Below are 23,805 nucleotides of genomic sequence, written 5' to 3' on the forward strand. Positions count from 1 at the left end.
GAATGCATTTGGTAAGTAAACAAATTTTCAGACTCAGTCCTCATTCTTTTGTGCCAAATATAGTACACAACATTTTATGATGGAGCACACAAATGTGTCTGTAGTAAACTGCTTGTTTTCACTGCCACTGAAATGATCAATCTTGATTCAACTTGTCACAGTGTAAAGACACAGCTCCAGATTGAAAAATAGATACACAAAACTATGATATGACAAATAGTTCCTTTACCCAGTCATTTCTTTTGTATCAAGGTACACCAAACATATAACAATGACTTTGAGACCCATATTTCACATCCCTTGCTACACCAGCCAAAATAGCCAGATAGTCCTGGTCCCAGGTCCACACTTCCTCAAATTTTTAAATGTTTCACTCAAATGATAACCAGGGGAATACTTTTTATATTAGACTTGAATATCTCAGTTCTGTCACCGGTACACCTTACTTCTTATAAAAGACCATTGTTATGTATAGTTTCCTGAATAATACTAACAACTGTGATTACTGTATACAAATAATTTTTGGTGACACATGATGACCAGGAACTCAACATCAGGGTATTAAGAAAAAGGCAGGCACGCAGAGGCACACGTGAGGACAACACAACACACAGCAGATGGAGGGGGGGTTCCTACAGAACCAGAAAATAAAATCCATTCTCTAAATACAATAAAATCGTTTTGTTAACAGAGTTTCAAAATTTACATCACTATCATCTCGTTATTGGCTAATACTTTTGACAGATCTCCAATTAAATTTACAGCTGCCCTCATCATAATATATAGCTGCACTAACCCAAATGTGACGTTCTATAACACATACTATGTAACTAACACAATCTTAGGGCAGCTTCTCACTGTTTTACAATAGCCTTATACCAGAGGGCAATGTGCCATGTGAAGAGAAGTGAAAGTGATAGTTTTACACATTCTGGCAACAAACCAAGGAATGTCACAGCCGTTTAATTAGTTATGCAGACTGCAGATTGCTGTAGCTCACTTCTAGTCACTGTTCCTCCCAGTAACCCAATCATACATTTCAAACACTGGGTTAACAGCAAATGGGAGATAAGTGTATATGCACAACAAGTCAATTTGGTATGCTATAAGCTTGCTCATTTCTGTGTATTTCAATATGCTCTAGTACCTAAATGTACAAACCTTTCAATGCTTTTGTGAGAAAAGAAGGGCTTCCTGATTTGTTTGGGTCACTTAATGTACTGGGTACATCTATTTAATCACTATAACCCAGAGTTGTATGCAAGATACATACAGTTTCTGAATAGCCTTAATGTATGCATTAGCAGTGTTCTTCACATTTACGTCGTCACTGGTGAAGTTTCGAAGTACACGCAATTGCATATCTTGGGGAAAATTTATTTTGCATGCATATTTATTAAAATTTAAATGTATATTTTCCTTTTTTTCTAGGTAAAATAAAAATTCCTATTCATAATCGAACAATATTTTATCACTAAATTATAAAGTACGGTATTTAAAGTTCTACTTACTTTATTTTCTTTAACTGACTACTACTGACTGTAGTTGTATGATTTTGTTGCAGGGTCAAATTGTTTAGCCATGCTGCAACAGAAGTTGGGGTTCGCCTTCTTTACAGCGTGATACTGAATCATCTCAGGTATGACTTAAGATCACATCTTCCAGATGTGTGGCATGCAATTATTTGCAGTTGCAATCACAGTTCAAATCAAGTATATGGGGTGAATAATACTTTGCTTCATTATGCCACCAGTGAAACTACCACAATCATCTGTGTTGCATAAATATGATACAGATTCTGGGAATGATAATGTCAGTGCGGATGGACAAGTATTATTTTGTTTATCATGTGGATGATGTATTGCTTGTGACAAAAAGTTCTATGTAGTACAGCATCTGCACAGCAAAGCATAGACAAAATGCAGCCAGAAAATCCACTTTATGTTCAAAATTTGTAAGTACATCATTTAGGGAACAGATCGATGTCGACAGAAGTTCAACTGACACATTTGCCAAGGAACTACGCACAGCATTTATAAGGACAAACATTCCTCTGTGGAAATTAAATAATGTTTGTCTTAAACCTTTCTTAGAAAAACACACTAATAAAAGAGTGCCTTACTAATCTACCCTTAATAAATTAAAAAAAAAAAAAAAAAAGTGTGCCTGAGTGTTTTAACGAAGTTATTCATCATATCTGGGGAGCATTGAAACATGAAAACATTTGGATTTCAATGGATGAGACCACTAACACTGGAGGCCAGTGTAGATGTAGTAGATTGATCAGAGCAATGAAATAGGGAAGTAAAATTTGCCTGTTCAATATTCAAATATTGGAATGGATAAAACATTCTAAACTTGAAAAATTTGTTACTTATTCCCTAGCTTTTTTGTGGCCAGATAGTATAAAATATGTCAATGTGCTTGAGCCGTGCTGCAGCTTGCGTTGGTGCCGTGTGTAGGTTTCTGCCAGACCATATCATTTAGTTGGCTGGTTGCGTTGCTTGTTTTCCTGATCACTGGCGCCACTCAGTTTCCTAAGCATTGCCTGTCTGCTAGTGGCAACAGTGGCACTTATTGATAAGTAGTTCTGTTGCCCTATCTTTGAGGCAACCTAGCTTCTTCCGTGTGGTGTGAGTGTAGAGTTCAGTTGGGGACACAGGAGCAGCGAGGTCCACACAGAGCGACAACACGCCGGGACCGCTGGCGGCATGTATGGACTGCCGGATCGAAGGGCAGTGGTCACAAGGGTGCATGACCTCGTCGAAACTGGATCCTGCATGTTTAATTTGAGTGCATTGCAATTCACGTAAAGAAACCTCCACCACTGTGACGTTTAACGATTCTCCAGTGACTTGGGTTCGTGTTGCTGCTCATAGTGTCACCGAGGCAAAAAGCAGCGAGTGGAGTACTTGGGGAAGGCAGATCTGATTAGCCTTCCTAACCTTCTAATTACTATTTACTATTTTCAGCTGCTTACATTGTTGAGTTGAACCCGCGGTCCTCTGGCCGCTAACGCCCCAGTTACCTACACTGGGGGTTCGTGTATGTAACGGCAGTGTACATTTCCTCGCCTTGCTGCCGCTGTCCGGTGAGGCATGTAAGTTTAACAGCTTCTTGATTGTAAGTTGGTTGGTGTTCTTCTACCTTAGTGGTAGTCATTCCTTCTTGTTCTGGGCGCTCTAAACACAGTATTCTGCGGGCAGAGCCCAGACTGCCAGTTCCGACTTTGGTGTAATTTGACATCTTGCATTCGTTTTGTTGGATGTCAGGTAGCCTCACCAAGATTATCATTAGTTTCTCGTTAGACTGCCACTAGTCCGAGTTACCATCTTGTGATCTGAATGCAATTCTTGGCTGCCTTTCTCTTCCCTCGTGAAAGTATTTTGGGTGTGACCTACTCAGAGGTCGATCCCTGGAGCACCGTCTGTCACTGGCCCTTGTGTTTTATTTTATTATTGTATTATTAAGTTACCATCATTTGTCTCACCTGCTTGGTGATCTGTTTCTTCTTTTTTTTTTTTTAACTTTTGCGATGCTATTTGCCATTTGACAGTATATCTATTAAATTTTTTTATAATTGCCATTTTGGCGTTAAAAGGTGGTGGTGGTGGTGGTGGTGGTGGTGGTGGTGGTGGTGGTGGTTAGTGTTTAACGTCCCGTCGACAACGAGGTCATTAGAGACGGAGCGCAAGCTCGGGTTAGGGAAGGATTGGGAAGGAAATCGGCCGTGCCCTTTCAAAGGAACCATCCCGGCATTTGCCTGAAACGATTTAGGGAAATCACGGAAAACCTAAATCAGGATGGCCGGAGACGGGATTGAACCGTCGTCCTCCCGAATGCGAGTCCAGCGTGCTAACCACTGCGCCACCGTCGGCGTTAAAAGGCCTTCAGCTGTGATTGTGGTTACTTGCTTTAAAATTCTGACTGCGACCTCATCGGCTTGTTTTCAAAAATTATTTATTAAAATAAATGAGCAAAATTGCAAAGCAAACCAATAGTAATTGATCCGGGCCCTGTCCACAATCGTAACCCAATCCTGCCTTCCTTAATTAGCAGGTCTCAGTGCTGTTATTCCTTACATATAATGCTCAGTACATTGAACATGCAGTAAATGCATTAAAAGCTGTCAACATGGACAACTGTTTTTCTGCTACTAATTCACGTTTTACTTGCACAATATTTTGATCGCATAATTTCCAGTCGTCATCAGGTGCTGAGGTTGAATCCAATCTCGAACTGGTCTAGTATTTATGCCTATGTGGGGCTAGGTGCTCCATCATCAATCCATGCTGTGCCACACACTCCGTCTGAGATATGTACCAGTCAGTACCAGTAACCTTAGTATTTTCTAGACATAGCTGTTGCAACTGCTGTGCACATACTTTTTAGCCCTTGTCAGTTAATAATTTTGTCATCTCATGTTCTATTTCACCTACAAGTTGTACTGGGCATTGAATACATCATTTAAGCTGTCCTATTACTGTAGCTGGGCACTTCAGGTGCCTCCTAGGGCTGGCTGTCGGATTATTTTCTGGCCGCTGGTGTTCAAATTGCCACTCGTTCTTGGAACGACCATCCTCAGGTACTTCATTTGCGGTCTGAAGTACCACTGCTTGTGTACCTAGTGTTAGCTGTGCTGGGTTATTTGCTCTGTCACCATTTCCAAAGCTACTTACCCCAGAGTTTGGATGTTGCCTCCATTGTGTCTTTTGGGAGATCAAGTGCCGGAGTCCAGGTGGAGCTAACCTAATATCCCATCGTCACAGTTGATCAGATTCTCTGTGATCTTTATTTAGTTGGATTCTTAAATAACGCTATCACAGTATCTGGGTATCTGTGTCTGTATCTTGAGATCACCGTAATTCATCAAACGATTTAGATCCAAAAAATGTTTTACTATAGATGACTTGAAAGCCTTTTGAGTCTGGTGGGTCGTTGGTGCTCCTTACACCCGGTGTCAATCGTCCTGGTGGTTTGGTCAATATATGACACACCACATTGACACAGTATGTGGTAAATGTACGGTTTCTGTGTGCCCAGATCACCCTTTACATTCCTAATGACGAGCCTCAATCTTGCTTGGTGGGCAGAAAACACTCTAGACATTATATTTGATCCGACATACGGCAAAAAAGCGACCTCCTTTGCTTTTCTTGTACTTCAACCAATCCCTGGCGGAGAAGCAAGGCACAGAGCCTTTTGAATGTCTGTAGAAGAATGTACGTTTCTGTGGAACACTGACTCAAGGTGTTCTGACAGGTACTGACTTGCAGGTACAGATCATGTGAGGTGGTTTTCTGTAAATATTATGATCGAAAGTGCCATCTGCCTTCCTCTTGATTAGAACATCTAAGAATAGGAGTTTCCCATCATTCTCCATTTCCACTGTGAATTTTATGTTAGGGTGGTATGAGTTCAGGTGTTCCACGAAAACAAGCATCTTTTTCTTGGCTTGGCACCAAATAAAAAGGTGTCATCCACATATGTGAAGAAACATTTCGGTTGATCCAGGCCGGTGCAAATGGCTCATCTTCAAGTCTCTCCATAAAGAGGTTTGCCACCACTGGTGAGAGCGGGCTGCCCATTGTCACGCCGTCTGCTTGAATGGTTATAGTATTTACTGAAACCCAACTCACACTGATCTGTACCTCCGAGCCAATAGCTGCCATCATCCGGCACTGAAGAAAGGTGTACTCAAGACTCTGGTTCATAAGGCACAAATTCTTTCATAGCCAGTCCATCTGACAACAGAGAAAGAAGACCTGCAGTTTGTGTTCTCTGGAAGCAGAGATTCTTCCAGAGACATTCAGAAGGCACTGCGGCCTGCTTCTCTGCCAAAGGGGTCAGTAGAAGTACAATAAAAAGCAAAGAAGATTGCTTTCTTTGCCATATGTTAGACCAAATATCTGCAGAAATCAGCAGAATTATTCTCAAATATAATACGAGCATTTTCTGTTCACCAACATTAAGGCTTGGGGTGAGAGCATGTAATGGATGATCTGGGCTTACAGAAACCGGGCCTTTACTACATACCGTGTCAATGTGGTACGTCATATATCAGTCAGACCACCAAGACTGTTGACATCAGGTGTAGAGAGCACCAATAACACACCACACTCAAACAGACTTCCAAGTCAGCTATAGCAGAACACTGTTTGGAAGTAAATCACTCTATGATGTCAAGATTCTGACACAGACACCCAAACACTGGGATAGCGTTATTAAAGAATCCATCGAAATAAAGGTCACACAAAATCTGACCAACCGTGACATGGGATATCAGCTTAGCTCCATCTGGACTCCAGCACTCGATCACCTAAACAGGCAACAAAGACAACATCCGAACTCCGGGGGGAAATAACCCAGCACAACTAACACTGGGCGCACAGACAGAGGTATTTCAAACAGCAAATCAAGTACTTGAGAATGGTCATTTTGAGAAAGAACAGCAATTCGAACATGAGTCAGCACCCTGTACAACTTGGAGGCAGAATACAACATCAGGTGAAGAGATTATATGTCAATGAAAACAATTAGTTTTTGAAAATACAATGTAATGGGAAAATCCACTCACCAAGTGGAGGTAGGAGAACACACATATAAAAGGTATCACACATGCAAGGTTACGGAGCCAGGGGCCCCATCTTCTAGCAGAAGGGTTGAAGGGGAAGAAACAAGGATGAAGTAATTGAACTGGTGAGGTTTAGGAAAAGGGGCAGAATTCAGAAAAGGCACCCAGAACCCCAAGTCAGGGGAGACTTACCAGACAGAATGTGAAGGAACTGACAACAGCCAAAATGTATGTCCACAGTAGTCAGAACAGCTATGGCTAGAAAATAGTACAATTGTTGCTACTGACTGGCGGGTACCTCGGATAGAGCGCCTGGTGCAGAGAAGATCAATGATGGAGCGCGTAACACCCACAAACGCATAAATACTGGACCCGTTCAACAATAGATTCACCCTCAGAGGATACCCAATGAAAATTGCACAAGTTATGCGATCGAAATATCGTGCAAGTATGATGTGAACTGGCGGCAGAAAACCCAATTTCCCAAGATGACAATGCCTTGCTGGGAAAGCCTGAAGACCTGCATTAAAAGTTCTTTATGTCAGACTAATACATTTGACCTGTTTAGCCCAAGAGCTTCATCATATAACTGAAATGATGAGACCACAATATCCACAAGTTGACCATCTAGTTTCCTATGTCAAGAAAATTTTCAGTAAAGCACCTGTTGGAGTTCACAGAATTTGCTCCAAAATTAGCATTACCTCCTCAGGTTTCTGGTTGGAGACCATATCTTGCTCAAGAGCATTTCAACTCAAGTTATACAGAAAATAAACTGCAGTACATACGTAATTGCTTTTCAATGCTACCAGAAATCATAAAGGAATTGAAGGCTAGGAATAATTCATTGCAACAATCATTGCTCTAGAAAATTAGGTATTGCAGGCACTGTCCTTCAAAACATACAGAGTTGCAAAAATTAATGCAGTGCAATACTTTTCTACAGTAACTAAGTACAAATAATCTAACTGTGAAGGACTGATGACAATATTTGTTAGTTGTACGATTTTTATCTGCATATCATTTATGCATATTTTACAAATTTCAGTGCAAATTGTGTCATTTGTTTTTGCAAACAAATCTGGGCTGTGTTAATCATTTTGAGGTCACTTGTTGAATCAGAAAAGATGAGAAACTTTTTCCTACAAACACATCTCTAAAATCCCAGGACCTTAAAGGTCTTGTATAAATACTGATCGCAATGAGCATGGAAAATGAGTGTCCCACGGAGGACTGTCTTGACATAACAGCATACACAAAAATAAAATTCCAATGTTTATCTACAGTATTATAAAATCAAGATACAAAAAACTACATTGGAAGTGGATTCTTCTAACAATGTTGTCAATTTAAACATGTGTGAGTCTCCAAATCAGGTCAGATGGGGATTAACTCCAGACTTGGCTTAGAACATGTACCCTTCTAAACTGCCTTGTACAAATCCCAAAATGGATTACTAAAACACACAGAAGAGGCAGTCAGGCCACCCTTAAATGTCCCAGTAGTAAGCAAAATTTCTTCACAGTGAATGGCAGCAACTGCCTTCTGGTGTAATGACCTAACAGTTCTTAAACCATTCAACCCTTATCCAGCACAGAATTTAAAATACAGCATGCACTATTCCACCCCTCTCCTTTGGCTTGTGGCAAACTTCTTTTAAAATATTCCAGTCTCTGAGTTATTGTGATTTCAATATTGCAAGTGTGGCAAGCAAATGTATTTGTCACTGTACATTAACTTCAGAAACACTGTGATATTTTTAACATTAGCTGCAACTACTTCAGAATCCTAATAAAGTTCTGAAACTCACATGTGGTTGCTGCAATCTACAAAAAGAGCAGAAAATCGAAAATGTGAACAATGGATAGGACTCAACAAATACATAATTAGTTATGTTATTACTATTCATATTTTAATTGACCTGTAATCGAGAAGCACTGTTGCAACAGCCATGTCTAATGCCACCATCACAGTTAGGGTGACGGTGGGCATGCTTGTGTGTGTTCATATGTGCCTGGTAATTATTTTATTTTATTAAGAGAGATGCTGCTTATGTTAAATCTTTGTACTTGAGCTGGTAATGAATTCTGAAGACAGTCTTCACTGGTAAAAAATATGCAGATATCAAGAAAGAAATCAGAATCTATTAAAAAGCCAAGGGACACATTTATCAAGAAGGAAAAAGTGCTTCAGCCAAATGTGTTTCAGATAATTCCAGGTAAACATAATTCATTTTATCTTTTCTTCTTGCCTGTAAAATTAATCTTCTTCATTTCTTAATAGGAAGGAAGGGTGAGGTGACAACCAGCAAACGAAACAGCTTTTTCCTAAGCGTTACAGTGTGGAGTCAAACATTAGACAAGACTATTATTTGACTGTTCTTACCCCACTTCATCATATCAAGCAATGACAACCTAGCGAAACAGTTCCCAAAAGAGAAATTAGTGATGAAAATATGAAGCAACTTCAATGGTCAGTTCTCTTTTTTGTGTCCCCCTTTTTATTTTGAAGTCCATTTGACTTGACTTAAGATGAAACTCCAAGCAGACTGTCAATGATTCCTCCCCCCCCCCCCCCCCCCCCCCACCACCACCACCACCCCATCTATCTCTCTCGCAATTATTATTGTAATTAGCCTGCAATATAAGTTACTTAGATGGTGAAAGAACATTTCAAGTATATTCAGGAAGAAACTTTAAAAGATATATTTTAGAACAAGACAGTATCTGAGGTTTTAAATGGTTTTCATAATTTCCTGAAGAAATATATTTTTGACATGGCCTGTTTCTGTATTAAGTTCTTCAACTGATCCCTAGTGCAACACAGATAAGACAACTGCTTCAGGGTGATAAGCTCACACAAAGCCCATAAATCAATCACGATGACTTGAAAAGCATTACAACAAAGAACAGCATTAATACGTTTGCTAATATGCACCACCTATAAATTGTACCCAGCATAATAAAATATCCATTTTCAGTTTCAAATCAAAACAGGAACATAAATAATAAATAATGTTGATTAATTCCATTCAGAAATATCTCTCTCTCTCTCTCTCTCTCTCTCTCTCTCTTGGTTTCCCACTCAACATGCTCCTTTGCTCATGGACATTAAATCAGCCTACTTTATTTTATTTTATTTTTTAATGAGAGTTCCATTGTTTGCCTGTATAGATTGTTTATTCTACTGTACAATCATGATTTTGGCCCCTGGCCATTTTCAAGTACCATGATTTTGGGCATGACCAGACTTTTATAAACAAAGTCATCATCATTGAAATACCTTAAATTTTTATATATAATGCATGTGTCACAGCATAAAAACAAGAACACAATGGTAAAATGTCTGGCAGGAATAAAACAAATGTGAGATATACACTGAATAACTGTGCTATAAAATGGTCACAAAAAACAGTTGTTAGATGTCCAGGCATCACCTGAAATTTTGATTCCAATTATATAGATAATATCATCATAACTGATGTGTGGCGCATATGCTGATGAAAAGAAATATTGCAACACCAAGGAGTTGAGCGACACAAACGAAAGTTGGAAGGTGTGTTTCCACATTTGAAAGACAATGCCTATTCAAATTTCGTAGCAGTCACATAACAGTGGCGCTGACAGTGTCACTATGAGGATGCAGATTAGGTTTACTTTAAATACACACTGTCATGGTAGTGAGCGTTAGTTACCTTCGCAATTGGATATGGCGAGTTGATGTCAGTCAAAAATGCCTTTAAGGTGATAAAGATGCCATTATCAACAACTCACCGCGTTTGGACAAGGTTATGTAACAGGGCTACAAGAAGCTGGATATTCCTTCCAGAATGAGATTTTCACTCTGCAGCAGAGTGTGCGCTGATATGAAACTTCCTGGCAGATTAAAACTGTGTGCCCGACCGAGTTCGAGTCTCGGTCGGGCACACAGTTTTAATTTGGATATTCCTTGTTGCGATACTGTAGAAACGCCTTCTATTTCATAGCAGAATTTCTATAACTATCGTTATGTGTAAGAGGTGGTGGGTAGGAATTACTAACTCACATCTGTATATCTTTTTGTAACACACACACACACACACACACACACACACACACACACACACACACACACACACACACACACACACACAGAGTTAGAAATGTTCAGAATGTAACCATATATTACTTTGCGATGTGAATGTAAAATGTGATTCCACATCATTATGATCTATCATGCAAAATGATTCATGGAGCATGTAATTAACTAACGAAGTATTACATACAGTAAGTCTGCTGTTAGTGGCAGAGTAAGCAAAATGGCATAAGGAAGAAAAGGTGTATGTCTACATTAGATTGTTTCCACCTACGATAAGCAAAGAGTTATCATCATTTATTAGTTTGTTTGTTGGTTTCTCTTTTTACAGCCTCTCTCCCTCCTTTAGCTGTTGATGTCTCTGATCCTAATATTCTTTGATTAACAACAACAGCAGCAGCAGCAGCAACCACCACTCTACTACCACTTTTCATCAATTCCATCTTTAGAAAAACATGTAAAAGGCAGGTTACAACAATGAGAAATGTGTAAAAGAGACAAAGCTGACTGTGGAGATGAAAACTTTACGCTGTTTGCAATAGAATGAGTGCTTAGGAGTAGAACTTTCTTTGATGATTTGCCCAGAGACTTAAAACAGATGAAATATTAGCAAGCCTCTGCTAATACAAACTGGTCATGAGTGAATGCTGCTTGCTGACACTCTTGTACTGTTTACAAGAGAATGTGCCCTAAACAGATACTCATTTGTTCATATTCCCTTCCCTTCACTCCTGCATAAACCAAATTTTTCAGATAAACCGATTTCATTCCACCAACTACATGTCAAACTTTTGCCCCCTTTTGTCCCATTAACTGATCTTGTATATGGCAATGAATGGACACCTGTAGTACCTGTGGATTTATAATAAAATTTTAAAGAGCACAAATGTTTAAATCTGTGTGTCTAAACAAAGACAAAGCAAACCTCTACTTTATCTACTAGATAAAAGAAGAACCAAACACTGGAGTAAAACACGAATACAAATAAAAAGAGAAAAAGCAAATAAGAGTACAAAGCATATTCATTTTAGTGACTGCACTAATCACATTTACTCACCAGCAGAACCTTCCTTCACCAGCTGTCTTTGGAGACCTCTGTCCACATTTGATGCTGTGTGTCTTGTCAAATCTGCAATTTTAGTAATGTGTTAATTTAGATATGAAATTTTAAAATTCTAATGATGTTTAATTTATATACATTGTTTACTACAGGTAAATAAATTTCATGAACATGTTAAAAGAGAGAGTTGAGTCCTCAGTTATTCATTATTTCCTCTTAATAACTACTTACACAGGTAACATGGAGAACTACATCCCAATTTACAATTTACACAGCCTGAAAAAAAACTAGTACACTCTTTTAGAAGTTTCCAATTGACTTAAGATTTACTGTTGCAACAGTGCAGGCAGTTCTGAGGTGTCAGGTATCAACCCATGCTGAAACACCCATATCAGTATGTTGTGTAGCCTCCATGGGTGACAATGCAGGTGCCACAAATGCTTGATTGGAGACAAGTCTGGAGATTGTGTTGGCCAGAGAAGCTGCTGCATGTCTTGCAAAGCATGTTGAGTTTCAAGGGCAGTGTGTGGGTGGGCGAGCATTATTCTATTGGAACAACACATCACATTCCCGTTGCAAGAATAGCAAAAGAACAAGTCTAACAACATTCAGCAAGTACCAATAGCTGGTTAGCATGCCCCCTAGAAACACCAAAGGTGAACGACATTGCACCTTATTGTACCTCAGACCATAAGGCCTAGTGCATCTTGTGCGAATGCAATCTACGAGACAGTGCTCACCGGGTCTACATTTTATGTACAAACAACCACCACTCACTTGAAGGCAGGATGTGCTTTCATCACTGAAGTGCACTGCGCGCTACTCTACACTACTCTATCTTCCAAGTGATCCTCTGACAGCACTAGTCGAGCCGTGCACATCGATGCTGTGGTGTGAATGGAAGACATGCTAGAGGAGTGCATGCCCATAGTCCCACTGCTACTAACTGGTTCGCAACAGTTCATGTCGAGCTATCTGGACTCACATGCTGCCTTAAAATACGATGATCCTGGTGGGCGTATGTGCTGCATGGACGTCCAGAACATCATCACAAAGTGCGAAAATGTTCATGTGACCACAGATACCAGCATTGTCGCACAACTGAAGCAGTACGTCACACTTGTGTGGTAATTCTCTGGGAGGACCACCCCGACATTCAGAAGGCCACAATTTGAGCCCTTTCAAACTCGCTCAATTGGATCTGTAGGAGGCAAGAGTGCACCTCCATGGCATAGTTTCCTGCTAGCTTCACACGTTTGCTCAACCCTGAGCCTTCTGGCTGTGAGCACTCCCTATTAAGGGATAGACACAGATGGCACTCTGGCTGCTATGCCATTACACTATCTGTTGTGGACGACGACGAAACCATTATCGGTACGACTGCTATCCTCCAAGTGGCATATGCCATCATCAGATTGAAACCAACATTCTCCTTCCAGGTATACTAATATTATTATTTTTTTCTGGAAGCGTAGTTCCATCCTCTTCTTCCATATTAAACCATCTTGGTACCTGTACATTTCAGGGAAATACAAAAATAGTTGTCACATTACTGATATACAAAACACAATGCTCTTTAAATTAGACATGGTTACCTGTGCACTAGTGATGCATTTAGTGTTTCTTGGCAGCCTGGAGGAAAGAGTTTGTGACTTTTGTAAATTAATTTTCTAGTACAGCTATTTAAATGTATAGCACTTTTCCATGTTTGTGACACCATCATAACTTTCTCTACAAGTTGATGTACAATTCAGACCCTCTGAATATGGCAGACTCTTGTCAGATAGTTTCCTGTATCATCTCCTCCTCCAAGTGCAACCACAGTGAAATACAAGCCCTACTTACACTTCAAACTTAATTGGCTGATTTATGACAATTTCCATGATACTGATTATATATCCAAAATCATAGCCATTTAATATACTGTACAGGGTTTAGTACATAAGACCAGTATTTTAAGTACATGACTCATGCTGTCATGTATTCTGGTAGGGAAGGTCAACCATATTTATGTTGTTTCATAGTTGTGAGGCTGATCCAACTCAGCAGCAATTTAGGGATGGAAAGTGAGGCAATACTGCAGGTTAAGAATCCCTTTAAGGTTATCTGGAGAAGCTCATGTGGGAGCGTGTAAGAATCAACACTGTATGGAAGAATAAGCTCAGTGAGGCAGCAGTGATACCACTGTCATTGGTTATGGCAAAAAAAGTGGGAATTAAGTAAAAGAGAATGGTCTTTGACAAGTGTAACATGATTTAGTCTGGAGTGGGAAAACTGCTGTAGCACTGATGCCTTTTGAAGAAAGGTTGATGACAATGTCACAGGTCTGTTTGAGTTCTGATGTGTGGGGAAGCTAGGTTCAGTGCGTTTGGTGGGCAGAGGTGGTCACCTGGGCACAGCATAATAGTCATGAGAAGCTGGCTGCAAAATTTTATGGAGGTAATGGTGAAGCAATGGTATCACACAATGAATATATGAGGCTGACAGGTTGTGACTGTGAGTCTGTGTGGCACAGGTTTCAATTTTCAAGTTGGGATGTAGCAATTAGGAATTCCACAGAAAAAATATTTAACTGTGGACAGGTAGCTTATGGACTCTTCAGTAAGGTTGGCTTAGTTTTGTGGGACTAAACTAATAAAGATTGTCTGACAGAATATGTATGGGTGGAGGTAGTTGTGAAAAGAAGGATAATAACTGAATCGCTGGGACCACAATTAACGTTGACCAGTACTGTGAGACTCTGAAAAAACTCAAACGGGCAATTCAGAACCAGACAAGAGGAATTTTCAGCCAGGGCATACACATTCACACTCGCCCACACATCGCTCGGCAAACCGTTGCTCTCCTACAATAGTTTCAGTGGAATATAATCACCCACCCTATAGTCCTGACTTGGCACCCAGTGACTATCACCTATTCCCTAGGTTAAAAGAACATTTGGCTGGAAAGCAATTCAGCTCCTACGACAAGGTGAAAGAAGAGGTTCATAACTTTCTGAACAGCATGGTGGCGAGCTGGTATGACATGGGCATAAGAAAACTACCTCAGCATCTACAAAAATGCATCGACAGAAATGGTGATTATGTCGAAAAATAGTTAAATGTTCAAGATATAAACTGATGTAAACCATTGTAGAAATAAACAGGTCTACATACTTATAAAAAAAAAATGGATTGGTCTCATATTGCTATCTGCCATTTTCTACTGCAGATCTATCAGTGACATTTTCTACCCACTCAAAAGCAAAGATGCCTTGGAAAGCACCCATGTCATCTATAAAATTGAGTGTTCTTTGTTTATGTAACCACAAAGCAACCATTCACTAGGAAGATGGGCCACAACCAAACAGTAGCTAAATACTCCCTAGATATCAGCTGAACAGCATGCTGTTCAATATCAAGTAATTTAATTTAATGGGTGCTACATGATCTCTCTCTCTCTCTCTCTCTCTCTCTCTCTCTCTCTCTCCTCCACATGCACAAAAATATCATCCACATCATTACTTGCTACAATGCGCCCAGTCCTGTTTCCATCTCATTCAACCTTCATGGCCACATCAAGACTTCACACTTTCCAGCTCATATTTCTTGACCCAAAGTTAGGCAGCAACCTACTTGGCAGCAATATCTATTGAGAATATATTTAAAATCACAAGCAGCAGTAGTTCCAGGTACTCCAGTAAGCCTTATCAGCAAACCCCTTTATACTCTGAACAAGATATTCCCACTTTTGAGCTTAGCAAAGGTGGTGCATCTAGACACAAACCGCACAGTTGGTGATGGCCATAAATATAGCATTATGGTAGGTTCCGATCAGCAGCGGCAGTCTGTAGGGACAGTTTCTGTTCTAACTTATGCAGGGACAGTTTCTGTTACTAACTTATGCAGCACTTAAGCTGCTTTTAGTGCTGCATTTGTGAAATGCTGTTGCAAGATTAATTTTTGTCTGGGTATACCACTAGTTATATGTATTCCACATGCATACATAGAATTATCTTGTGACACTATGAAGGAGGTTCCAATTCGTGGAAAGTTTACCTCCATCAGCATGTGCATTGTTTTGTTAACTGCTACGGACAATTTATTGTCTCTACACCACTACTCTATTTGAGCAAGGATTGTATTTGTTCTCGCCTCTTTGGTGATTTTATCCTCAACAGTAAATGTGAGGGGCAATTTGATGTAAATGACCCAAAAAGTGTGTCAAAAAACAACCCTAACATGCATCCCTTATTGGTGATTTTATAACTGCCATATCTGTCAGAGGAACTACAGACAGGAAAACATTGTTTTATTTTATGGTCAAGTTCATTATTTCTGTCTTATTTCATGTTTTTCCACTGTTACATTGAAAATGAAAATATACTTATAAATTATACTTATTGACATCAAATTTGTATATTGAGAAAAAGAAAGATTCATGTTCAACCTATTAAATGTAATCAATTACAGAAGTAACTCTGCAACTGTACAGTGTTGAAAGGTTTAAAGGTTTTCAGACAACAACGTTGTTGTAACTTCAAAGTTCTCGTCCGAGACATTAGTCCACTAATACATCAAACTCCATGGCAGTATGAAAACAACCACTCCAATCTACATTTGAAAATGGAAGACAAACTGTCTTTCAGCACATGAACAGAAATTCAACAATGTCCCTAGTGATGTTAAAAAAGTAACTATATCTGTCTACCAATAATCTAATGTACAATGTCTACATTTCCTGATAACATAGGCACTTGGTTTATGGCTAAAGTCTGCACAGATCTGTAGCTCTTCAAAATATTTACACTGCTGAAACCTGCCACTGAATGTATACTTCACAAACTCTTTGCCATATCACAACTAATAGAGTTCATCGCTATCATCTCAGTGTTGGAAGAGGAACCTTGGACTGTGAACAGACATGCATGAATTTGTGGCTTTAAGGGGCTCCGGAACGCCCTATACTTGCAATGTTAAAATAACGCTTATAAATTACATCTTTCCTCACAAAGTATTTGAGGTATGAAGTTGAACTTTTTACAGATTATTTATTGGAATATGGGCTACAACTTAACACAGGGATTTTACAAAATTTTAGTTCAGTTATTAAAGATGATTTTTTTTCAATTGTAATGAAAATTCACTACATTTTTTTGCAATTTTTTATTTATATATTCAAAAATATACAGTTTTTTGGAAAAAGGCTGTGTTAAATTATGCAGAAGGTACTGTGTAACATTTACTGAAAGTTTGAAACAAATATGTTTGGAAGATCCTTAGAAAACATGTAATTAGTATGAGAAAATAAAAGTTTTGGGAATCGAGCGACAAAGATTGGATTAACTTTTTAGTGCATTCCAGGTCCATAGGATGGATTATCTTCATCCTCTGCAAACTCCTCCTCCAGCTTCCTCTTGTTCCTCCTCCTGTTTACTCTTGCTTGTATTTCTAGACTCTTTACAGCCCTGTCTGCAGCCCGAAGGCGTTCCTTGTCTAAAGCAAGCATCGCTCGTTGTTGTGTTCGTAGATTTTGCTACCATTTTCGTCAGTTGCAGTTACTGCAACACTGTTCCAAAAGGTGGTCATGTATGAACACTTATCACATTTCAGTTGTATTTCACTAGCAAGTCCTACGTGCTTTATTATGGAGAGTTCCAGACCAACTTCACTACAATGAATACATCTTACACAGTTTGAAAAAATTCCTTTGAGAACCGACATATCAAATATTTCATTCACATCCGATTCGCCCATAAAACATTCATAGTTTTCACTCATTGAACCAAGCTTCTTCTGTGAAGTATTTTCTTTCCCACTTTGACTGCTATGGGCAGGTGTACTTGAGAGGTTAGGTTCACTCACTTGGTTATCGTCTTTATTGTTTACAGTAATAACACATACCTTTGGCTTTCCAACATTTCTCCTTTTCTTAAAAGCCTTCAGAGGATTTCTAATAACTTTACTTTTGCTCATTATTATACTTCAACAAAACAGAGACTCAAGAAACAGAATTAATTACGAATATTTTCGAGATAACGACAGAGTAAATAAACACGAAACAATCGACAATCACACCAGCGATATATATTGAACCATCACAGGTTAGCCACAACACATACTTTATCTCACATCACTAAAATGTACCTGATGAACACGGACGTTAATAATAACACCATTTGACAGCAGTTTAACAACGCCACAGTGGGTCACGCCCATGTAGAACACATTTCAAAAAATATATAAAAATAGTTGTAGTCTTCGGAATTGAATAAATTATATATCTATTAAAAGGTAATAGTCTGCATGTTCAGAAAACGCAAAAAAGTAAAAATTGAACTTTTCATGATTTTGAGCCTTTCCGGAGCCACTTAACAGCTGCAGCCTAGTTTGAAGATGCAACACAGAGTTTTTTTCAGTGCTTCCTCCACCTGAGCCTGAAATATTTGTCTTCATGTTTTCCATAAGCTTCCCATTTCATCACTAAATCTTTATTTTCTAATAATAATGAAGCTATTATCCAATGCTTAACTTGGAATAGAGGTACTGTTATATCTGCTGATGTAACATTTCCTGATTTTTGCACGGCAAAACATAAAAAATGATGCGTTTTTGACAGACTTTCAATCTGGTGCATAAATTAAACAGCATATTGTCATAATGAGCAAGCATAAATACAAAAACCATCAAATATTGCACTATAGCTACACAAACATGTAAACCAAAATGGCACCTGCAAGATCACATACTGCAAATGGCTGAGAGAAGAAAACTGAGCATGTGACACGCTGATTTGCACGTTTGTAAAATGAAAGTACCATATGTGGTGGTTTTCCTACTTATACTAGCATACTATGAAAATATGCAGGTTAATTGAATGACTGCATCAGCACAGGAACTGTCAGATTTTTCGAAGCCCCTGAAACCAATGCAGGGACAAGTCCCATCTCTAGTTCATCTGTCTGCAGTTTGTTCTTCAACTTTGTATTTTAGGAGATGAGTTGTTTTGTAAGAAATGGTCACTCCAATTGTCTGTTACTTTGTTTTAATTCTAAACATCAAATACAGTCATGATAGATACTTTCGTATTAGTTAGAAAATTCTAATACAGCAAAATACAAAGGAATATTGTCTTAATTTTTATCCAATTCAATTTAAATATGGAAATGAATTTTGTATTTTTATAGAAATAAAGTCAAGTCAAAAAGTTTTCAGTACAATTATTGAAATTTTGATAGTTTGTGTAAGCAAATATGTTCTTTTAGATACCCAAAGGGCACTGTTGTCTGCCTGTAGATAGAGCTTTGTGATCTGCAGGGATAGGAAACTGTAACAACTCAGTTCTTACTAACTGGTTTGGCACTCAATGCACGTTTCTAAACACTTTTCCCTTCTTTGCAAGATTCTCATACCTGGTAGTTGCTGTGACATTCACTTATGTCTGATGATTCAATGTGAATAGCGTTAAGAGTACTGGTCCTAGTTGATGCATAGCCTTTGGCAAGTCTCTCCATGACCTTCAGAAGGAAATCTCATCATCTTGTTTTGATATTTGTTACTGCTCTGTAGATTACCCAAGCATTGATGCCTGCTGAATCACTATAAAAAGTATTAACAGGGCATCACTTCTTCCACCATCTTTCAATACTTGCAGGCCATCATGTCAACAGCATCTACTCTTTACTTAGTTTCACTGTAACATGTCACTGTGTCACACTTTGACTTTGTGTCAGTTCCAATGTGTACAGCTGGATGCAAGGATCATATTTTCATTTTTGAAGGTTAGTGTTGTATAGCTCCTCCCTAGCTTCCTTCATGCATTCAGGAACTTGCCTTCTAATTTCATTTACTACACCAAGCAAGTTTTATCACTTTGTTTTCAGATCTCATGCTAGTGAAACTGAGGTGAAGTAGTGGTCACATTCCTTTCTTTATTTAGGTTTGGATCAAAAAGTTTCTTCATTTTAAATTCAATAAGATGTTCATCACCAGAACGAGTTTCATCATTACCAAATTATGGGAAAGCATTTAGCATATATTTGGAATCTTTATTGAGAGCCATCCAGTATTTTTGCTCATTCTTGTCAAGTTTTAAACCCACAAACTGAGTGAATCAAAATCTGTACCTGAACAATAACAACCGATCATCGCCACAAATATATGATGAATCCTACTATACAGCTGAGAGGAAGCAAAAACTGACACTTCTTAGTCACTCCAACTGCGTTGGGCTCAAATCAGATCTGAGGAACCTCATGATTTCACCGAAGTGATTACGTGACATTACAGATTTGTAAAATAATATTACCCGATTCTCTGATCAGCCAGTTCCAATTCTATTCCTTTGGATTCAGTGGCACATGCAAGATAAGGACTGCATCAACTCTTCTAGTGGTAATGACCACTCATCATTTCTCAACATATTACATGCCTCTGTTTCTGTGCATTTTTGAATGTGTTTGAGAGTAAGTTCATGAATAAACGAAATCCAACCACAGAAGAGAAAATCACTGATAACAACTTTACATGTATGGAGGACAATCAGAATTCTCCTGAAGAACATTTACATGCTGCACTTACAGTTTCATATCCACATTGTAGCAGCAGACACAAATAAGGCTATCTACAATGTATGGTAATTGGCAGTGCTTAATTTATTTAGTGGGACAAAAATGGTCCATCAGCAGTTCTAATATTAACGATTTCTACATGAAAGTAGCAGTTTTGGTACAATTTGCTATGAAAATGAACCAAAAAATTGGAGAAAGGTTATCTTCATTTGAAGTCACATCTAGGACATGAGTTCTTTATGCAGAAAGTTGATGGTTATTTTAAAAATGATACGCAAAACCACATCCTTGAGGTAATTCATAAAAAACTAACAAAAAATAAACTGAGACCAGTTACATCATTACACAATATCAGCTACCAATACCAGTAAATGAATGTCCCCAGATTTACATTGTTACACAAAACTGGGGGAAATGTCAAGATTCGCAACATTCTGTAACAACCACCGATTTCATGTTATGTCAAGGGGATTATTTTCTGAATTATTATTTATGTGAAACATTCAAGTCTCCAAATATAACATGTCCAAGTGTCTGGTGGTGATATCAGGCACAAAAACACTGAAGGACAACAAAAACTGTCAAAGGTACCTACAATGTCTGTCATCATTGAATCATTAACTGTCTTAAAGAACTGTTGATTAGTCCAGTGAAGAAATGGGATAATCTGTGGTTTTACTTTATTCACCACTTCGGAGTGATCACTATAAGGAGATCTGTGCATTACCTAATGACACAAAATGTGGTAACATAGTCACCACAATAAACTCTCACATACGATATAGTGCAGAACAGAATGAGCAACTGTTAACCTGGTTTGTAGGAATTCGTTTTTATTCTACGATGGAAATTTTACATTGTAAAGGGAAAACAACCCTACACTCATAACATTTTTGATCTAGATATTGCAAGATGATAGCAAAATTTAAAGGTGCAAGGTGTATTTGAGCCTTGTGTACTTGCACTGTAACAATTACAGTTCATCAGGTAACTTCAAGTATACAACTTACCAGCTGTCACTTTCCCTCTCTCTTTCAGCAAACTGCCTGATCCTCTAATTGCAGATGGGCGGAGATCTGCTGATCCTGTGGATTTGTAAAAAAATATTTAGAGCACTGTTGATACCAGACTATACAGGAAGGATTAGAACACAAACAAACATGTGTCTGAACCTAAATTGAAAATCTGAGACAAAAAAGAAAGTCATGTTGTTAAGATGTAATTTTAAATGATGAGCCTTATTTTACTTTCATTACTGTTGGAGGAACATAGAAGGACTTCAAAAAGTAAGTTATACATTATTATAATACACCAATTTTTATTGAATGCTGCACTACACTCCAAAGTGAAACAAAGAACCATGACATTATTTCTCAATACAGTCACCAAGTTTCTGTAAACAATGGTCGGAATTTTGTATCAATCATTCAATTCATTGACAATAGAAATCCACACCTTGGTCACAGAACCATTTGTGAACTGTTGTGTGAATGCCCTCCTCATTGGAAAACCCCCCCAGGTTTTCTTTTAGCTTGCCAACAAGATGGAAATTGCAAGGTGCAACATCTGGACATCTCAATTAGCATCACTCTCATCTGTGCAGCCTTTGTCAATTGTCGGCACAATTTCATTACAGCCGGAGAGACTGCTGTATTTGGTCCATATATCGCCCAACTTCCACAGTGAATCTGTGTGCAATTTAGATATTTCACCCGCAAGAATTTTACTGTCATAGGTATTTAAACTTTGGATTATGTTTCCAGTTTTCACGCTATTTCATTCCCACACAGTGATGTACCTGTTATCCACACAACAGCAGAGCTGTGCCTGCAGGAAACCTGTAATATGTACTCTCTTCTGACAATGCACCCCCCCCCCCCCCCCTACCCCACAATGGTCTTAGCATAGGATGACACGTGTAACTGACTTTTTGAAATCCCTATGTACTTAGAATTATCTTCATAGGCTTCCTTGTTATAGTTATCTTTCTGTAATGCATGTTCCACAAATACAAATCAAAGGAGACTCAGTAAATGAACTACAGTTTAACTATGTCCAATTGGTGGTAGTATGCCATACTCTACCTTTGTCATATCAGCTCCAAATTAATCATGAAAACCATAGTTTAAACATATTTCATCCACGAAACAGTATCTAAAATTTCTGCCTTTATTGAATCATTCAGTATCTCAAACAGCTGCTGAATAGCCTTATCTTCACTTACAAGTGCATTACTTGACGACACAAAATGTGGTAAGGTAGTTACCACAATGAAGTCTCACATAAAATGTGGTACAGAACTGAATGAGCAACTGTTTTCCTGGTTTGCAGGAATCTGTTTGTATTCTATGAAGGCAATTTTACATTGTATAGGTAAAGCAACCCTACAACCATTAGATTTTAGATTAGATATTGCAAGATGATAGCAAAATTTAAAGGTACAAAATGTATTGAGCCTTGTCTACTTGTACTGTAACTATTACAGTTCACCAGGTAACTTTAAGTATACAACTTACCAGGTGTCACTTTCCCTCTCTCATTCAGCAAATTGTCTGATCCTCTAATTGCAGATGGGTGGAGATCTGCTAATCCTGTGGATTTGCAGAAAATAGTTAGTGTACTGTTGATACTAGACTTATAGTAAGGATTACAACACACACAAATGTGTGTCTGAACTTAAAATTAAAAATCTGAGGCAAAAAAGAAAGGAATGTTGTTAAATACATAACTTTAGATCATTCAGTGGATATGATGAACCCTATTTTATTTTCATTACTGCTGGAGGAACGTACAAGGACTTCTAAAAGTAAGTTATGTATCATTAAAGTAGACCAATTTTTATTTAATGCTGCACTACACTCCAAAATGACACACAGATCCATGGCATTATTTTTCAACACGGGTACCAAGTTTCTGTAAACAATGGTTGGAATTTTGTATCAATCATTCACTTCATTGACGATAGAAATCCGCACCTTGGTCACACTTGGCTATCTGTCAGACTTTTAATGCTATTTGGTAAATTTGAATTGGGATGGGTTATTAATAACAAATTTCATAAGTGAACGTATGTATTGTGAAGGCACTGTGAATATCCCAAGTTCCTTAAATAGATCCCTGCAAGGTGATCTTGGGTGGGCTCCAGCTATTATTCTGCTTACATGCATTTGCGCAATGGTTATTTTTTCTTTTAATGATGAACTACCCCAAAATATGATGCCATATGAAAGCAGTGAATGAAAATAGGCATAGTAGGCTAATTTACTGATACATTTATCACCAAAATTATGTGTTTCAGCACATCATCAATGTGATTCTTCCAATTCAATTTCACATCACCCAGAAATTTTGAATATTTTGTCTTGGCAACAGACTTCTGTTCAAAGTCTATAGTTATCAAGGTGTTATGCCATTTACTGTACACAACGGTATATACTGCATTTTCTCAAATTTTAGTGAGAGTCCATTTGCAAAGAACAACCACTTAATGATTTTCTGAAAGACATTATTTACAATTTCTTCAGCTAATTTTTGTTTGTTGGGTTTGAT

The 23,805-nt window shown here is 38.4% G+C and overlaps 1 protein-coding gene across 1 annotated transcript in view; it reads right to left on the reverse strand.

The window, feature by feature from the left end:
* LOC124555881 overlaps positions 1 to 23,805 on the reverse strand; it is a 176,796-nt gene that overhangs the window by 30,554 nt on the left and 122,437 nt on the right. Inside the window, exons 10-12 of the mRNA XM_047129942.1 lie at positions 22,773 to 22,847; positions 21,267 to 21,341; positions 11,706 to 11,777 (exon numbers count right to left, since the gene is read on the reverse strand). Of these exons, the coding sequence (XP_046985898.1) occupies positions 11,706 to 11,777; positions 21,267 to 21,341; positions 22,773 to 22,847 (222 nt within the window). The remainder of the gene's footprint in view (positions 1 to 11,705; positions 11,778 to 21,266; positions 21,342 to 22,772; positions 22,848 to 23,805) is intronic.

Source organism: Schistocerca americana, chromosome X (genome assembly GCF_021461395.2).
Source record: "Schistocerca americana isolate TAMUIC-IGC-003095 chromosome X, iqSchAmer2.1, whole genome shotgun sequence".
Classification (NCBI taxonomy): Eukaryota; Metazoa; Arthropoda; class Insecta; order Orthoptera; family Acrididae; genus Schistocerca; species Schistocerca americana.